Source organism: Brassica oleracea, chromosome C4, assembly GCF_000695525.1.
Source record: "Brassica oleracea var. oleracea cultivar TO1000 chromosome C4, BOL, whole genome shotgun sequence".
In the NCBI taxonomy this organism is placed as follows: Eukaryota; Viridiplantae; Streptophyta; class Magnoliopsida; order Brassicales; family Brassicaceae; genus Brassica; species Brassica oleracea.
This window is the reverse complement of record NC_027751.1, coordinates 18,020,697-18,026,204: the sequence shown is the minus strand read 5'-3', so window position 1 is coordinate 18,026,204 and position 5,508 is coordinate 18,020,697. Positions and strand designations below refer to the sequence as shown.

The following is a 5,508-nucleotide window of genomic DNA, read 5'->3' as shown; positions in this document are numbered from 1 at the left end:
ATCGATCCATTTGTCGGCAAAACAAACCAAGAATAAAAAAAAGGATAAGCTAGTAAACCATCTACGAAAACATTTATCAGCTACACCAATCATGTATCAATTAATGACAAGTTTTTTGTATCTCTTAACAAAATATGTAGCATTGTATCAAATCATTTGTCAGATAACAAATGATTTATAAAACAAAATACCAGATAACAAATCTTAGACTAATTTTAATTTTAGCACAATCAAAGTGAAAATAGCATCAAACTTATAATAAAAAATATTACATATAGAAAATAATAATTTTAAGAAAGAAATTCAAAGTTAAAAAAATTACTTGTGGATTGATAGGAATAAAGAAATGAGATTGATTTTGATTCAGAAGTAGTAGCGTTGGAGATGGCAGAGGTTGTTGTTCTTGAAGCACTTGTGCACCGGCGTCGGTGACAAAACTCAGGAGGAAAATCGGATTGGAAGATTGGAAGATTGGAAGTGATGTAACGAATCTTTAGCTATCACCATTGCTAAAAATAACCCGAAAATAGTGTTGAAATCAATATTTTGAAACTTAGCAAAATTATGTTCTGATTGTGTTCATCTTTGTCATTGATTCTTCTTCATGTTTAGGTTTTTCAAATGTTTTTTGTTATGAGAAATTAAGGAGAGAGAGAGTTAGAGCGTAAAGTAAGAAGGGGGAGAGTTAAAATCAAAATAAGAAGAGAGATGGAGAAAGGTAGTATGCTGACAAACATAATGACACAACTAGAAAGCTATTAGTAGGCTTAAAAATGGAACAAAAATATTTCTTTCATTTCATGGATACTTAGCTAATTAAGGATGCTTTTATAGGAATAGAAACCAATTTTCTCTAAAATTAATTTATGAATGGGAATTTTCCTAAGTAGACTCTTTTTAAGTTTTTTTTTACAAAAAAGCTCACAGAGATCAAAATGACCAAAATGTTTACTTAAAGAGGCACAAGACCCTTTTATCCTAGATATATAAATGTAAATGAATAAATAAAAGATGTATATAATAATTAATTTTTGTATAGTTTCGAAATATTTTTTTTTAAAATATACAAACATTTTTTTTAATTTTAAAAAAAATTGTTTTTGAAACTGTTTAAAAAAATATTTTTAAAATTTTAAAATTTTAACATCACTCCCAAAACTCTACCCTTTAACTCTAAACTCTAAGTGTATATTAGTTAATCCTAGGGGTATAAGTGTATATTTACCTCTTTAATGAAACATTTTTGTCATTTTGATATTTGGAAGCCATATTTGTGGCAAAAAATTGTTCAGGGCTATCCTAAGAAATTTCTCATTTATGAAATTATATTTAAATCATATTTTTACATATAAATAAATTCAATAACAATCAGATATAAATACATCTGATATATTCACTAAAGTATATGTCTAAACAGTGTTAGCGCTCCAACCATACAACCTATTCAATTATAAAGTTTAAGCAAAGTTGGAGTGGTTTCAAAAAGACTTATCAACGGTCAGAGGCAATGTGGCTGCAATGAGAGCTGAACATAATGTAATTTTACGAAGTTTTGGCATTTATCTCAATTCTCTCCAACCAAATTAAGTATCTACTGAGATCAAATGTGTCTTCTCAACCGCATACTACTCCAGCTTCTTCCGAGAGACGAGGTACGACTAAAATCCAGCAAAATATCCGTCTTCAGAATTGGTGCAACTCTTTTGATGACACCGAATGCGGTTAGATAGTCTTACTCGAACAATTTCATATCTCATGCTGATTTAATTTTTGTTTTTGGTATGTTAAAATGATAATATTGAAATATTTTTGGTTTATTTTGGTACAAATGTTTTAAAGCTTTTTCCATATAATACTATCTTGAGTTTGGATTTGTGAATGGTGTACCATTTGTAAACATCGTCCAATCTCCAAATACATTATTATTCATTTTATTACTTCTTCACTCTTCATTTATTTAAAGTTGGACATAAACTAATTATACAAAGAATTCGGAAACTATGCAATCAAATCCTAGTCAAGGTGCAGGTCTGGTAAGTTTCCCAAGAGTGTAGCATTGACATACTCATTAGGAGCGTGAGCAGGTAGTCCCGGAATTAACAAAGCAACAACCCTGAAACACTTCAAGAACCATCCTTCTCTGTATTCTTCACCTTTCCAATAAGGTATGATAAAACTCCTCATCAACTCCCAAATTGCGTTCATAATCTTGGGTATTGCCCATAACATACTAAAGTAGTTTTTATTCGGCTCCTCTTGCTCTACCTGAACATAATAATACGCAGTAGCAATGAATATAATTTCATCAGTCAAGGAAGTGCGCAAATGGTAACAAGACAAGAATTCTCGATTTTCCCATTTAGGACTAAATATATATTAAAACTGTTACATAATATTTTATACTCGTATGAAATGATAACAGTTTTTAAGAAAATACATAAGATTTATAAATATAACATTTTTTATTTTTTAAAAAATAATTTTCTCAGCTAGTTTCTGTCCCGTCCAATTCCGAGATACGAAGTCTCGTCTCCATCAGGAGTATATTCTCATGTTAGAAAGAACTTTAGGAACGGGTGCGGAACAAGATAGGAAAAAAAAACCTTTTCCTAAAATCTCTAATTAGTGATCAACTCAAAGAAAAAAGGACATAAATTATAGTTTGTAACTAACCTTTCCTCTATAGAAACTGTCATAGTAAAGGCATCCCCCAAAGTGTTTGAACATGAGTGTCTTGTCGTCAAAAGGCAACCTAGGAACCATGTCATTGCAATACACGTATCTTTCGTACATAACCTCATATTTCTTCAGTGAATTTTTCATGAACTTTCCAAACTTCTCATCTCCTACGCGGGGCTGCCCAAATGTGTAAACTCCTTCGAGCTTGTCTAGCATTTGCTCTTCGTCATGCATCATCAACACGGCCGTGAATAGGATCGCTAGGGCTCCACCTAGGCTATGTCCAGTCAAGATAAATTTGGATGCTGGATTTTGATCGAGAATCTCTTTTAAGTGATGCATAATAGTGTAGTATGCATATTGAGTAGTTTCATTTTGGGTTTGGTCAAAATTTACTTCTTTAGGCCATCCTTCTTTTTGAAGGCCTAAAGCTTTCATGAATCCACCATGTACTTTTCCCACATTCTTGATCTCGTACCTATTTTGAAAATCAACATTGGTGTAATTAGAGGAACCAATCAATGAACCTAAACTGAATAGACTCCAACCTAAAGTGAACTAAGAACAATGATTATGTTTGGAGAGTTTATCGAAACAATGTCCAAAAGAAGAGTATATTAAAGCAAAAGGAAAATAAAAAAGCTTACCAGGAAAGATCAAAGTCGGTACACCAATCATCGGAGTCAAAAGGATCGGTGCCTCTGAAACTGACGACGATGAGGTTCGGATACGTGCTTGTGTCTTTTATAACAATCAGTTCGGTGGACTTCTGTTTCTGGTAACCTAAGAAACCCAAAGAATAAAGTATTACACTTCTGTTAACAAGAGCAAAAAAAAAATGTTACTCTCTGAAGAAAAAAACACAAAAACTTATGTAAATGTTCTGTATATAAATAATTTTTTTTCGTCACTATTCTTGATACTTGATACAAGTAAAATTTTTAATATCCTAACAATATTAAAGAATTAAGGCATAATCTTGTAGAATTCTATAGAAAATAGGAATAAAGGCATGTATAGGCCCTCTTTCTGTTGGCAAAATATGTATAGAGATTGAGTCATATATTTTTCCTCACCATTCCAACAGCTGTAGAAACCCAATAAGTTCATCTGTTCCAGGAATAAATTAACAAATAGTGATTACAAAGTCCAATAGATATTTTTTTTTTATTATTGTATTGTATTAATTTTTGTCTCAAATATAATCATGCATGATCATGTTCTTACGATGCACTTAAATATTTCGACGAAATGAAGATACAGCTAAAACAGCACGCATCAGTTGCCTTATTTTTGGGTAATTTTTAATTACTTTTACCAAGAATTGTTGGAAAATTGCTTTGAAAGTACCTTTAGACGAGTCATCGATGACAATCTTGACTGTAACCTTTTATTTACTAGAATATAACCTTAGGCATTTTATATTAACATAAGTATTACTGATTGTGATTGATATGCAACCTAGAATTATTTTGATAGTGAGAGTTGTGAAAAGAATATGAAGGAGAAAGATACTTATCAAAACGAAAAGAGGTTATTATTAAAAGTTAAAACCTTCCAATGGTTGTGAAGAACAGAGCTGACAAAGTTTGTGTTCTCGTAAGAAAGCTTAGAAGCCATAATTGACAACATTGCTTTGTATCTTTTACTTCCTCTCTCGATTCTCCGGTCTAGCTCTACTCGCCGGTCTAGGTTTCCGACTAAAGATGCAAATGTCGCTGATGTTTTTTCCGGCCATATAATCTTACCTGAATTAGTTACAGAAAATATAAATGTTAAACAAATGGTGACGATATTTAAATAGTGGATTTTGCACAAAAAAATCTAGAATAACTTAATATTAATTACACAAATTCAACCATTTTCAGTTAATTTCAATCGCTGGCTGGTTGCACAAATGAGGTCCTAGTTGCGTTTAAATGTAGGTTTACTCTCAAATGTAGTTTCAACATTGAACTAATTATAGGAGATATATACTTGATAAGGCAGAAAATCCCTTTAGAGTAACTTACTAACTTAGTCTCGCAAGATCATTTGTGAAAAACAATTCATAGTAAGCGACAATTATTGGTCTATTATGATCACTGTTTCCATTTGTCATTTCGAAGAAAATAAAGAAATTATACGTGTCGTCTAACCTTATTTTATGTTTAATGTAATTAACGGAACTTACACCAATTAGTTTGAAACAAGAAGTCCAAAGTAGATCTGACCTTTGAAAAGATTTGGGAGGATCTTAAAGAAACCACCATTGGAAGAAAGAAGATTCAACCAAAAAGAAAGATAGAATCCCAAAAAGTAGAGAGGTTTCCTTAGAAGAATCATGAGTTTTTGAATAATGATGGATACAAAGATGATCCATCGTCGCCGGAATCTGCAAAGATCATCCTCAAGCTTCTCTTCAGACGAATCGATGAACCTTCTATTCCTGAGATCCGAGGAGAAGAGAAGACGTGCGAGATCCGAGAAGGTGGCTTCTCTTGGATCCAACACAAAATATTTTTCGGTTGTACACATATCTTTATTATTGTGGTTTAGTGGTCAACGTTAATATTTAGCGTCTAAACTTGGAAGAGTTGTTTTGCAAGTTAAGTCACGATGTTAGCTTTGGGTGCTTATATAAAACAAATATTTACATATTTTGCCACGAGTTTATTATTTTTTAAATTTGATATTACGATGGTCAAAGAATGGGGGTTGGTCTCCCTCCATCCACAAGTCAATATTAATTCACACATGTTGTTTTTGTAAAACCTAGTGTTAGGCCGGAGACATATCATTTGACAAATCCCATAGGTGATAGGTGTTGAGAACTGCCTCAAATGATTA

General features: G+C 32.0%; 1 protein-coding gene across 2 annotated transcripts; it reads right to left on the bottom strand.

Moving 5' to 3' along the window:
* Positions 1-1,918: 1,918 nt before the first annotated feature.
* Positions 1,919-5,253, bottom strand: LOC106340316. Of its 2 annotated transcripts, none has more exons than XM_013779199.1 (6): positions 4,853-5,013; positions 4,234-4,427; positions 3,756-3,789; positions 3,327-3,462; positions 2,674-3,157; positions 1,919-2,265 (listed from the first exon to the last, which is right to left on the bottom strand). In XM_013779199.1, exons 1-6 carry the CDS (start codon positions 4,929-4,931, stop codon positions 2,014-2,016), a joined length of 1,179 nt encoding a protein of 392 aa, XP_013634653.1. In that variant the 5' UTR covers positions 4,932-5,013; the 3' UTR covers positions 1,919-2,013. The 2 variants fall into 2 exon arrangements, with proteins under 2 accessions (XP_013634653.1, XP_013634652.1); XM_013779198.1 differs by having other exon boundaries at positions 1,920-2,265; positions 4,893-5,253.
* Positions 5,254-5,508: the final 255 nt, after the last annotated feature.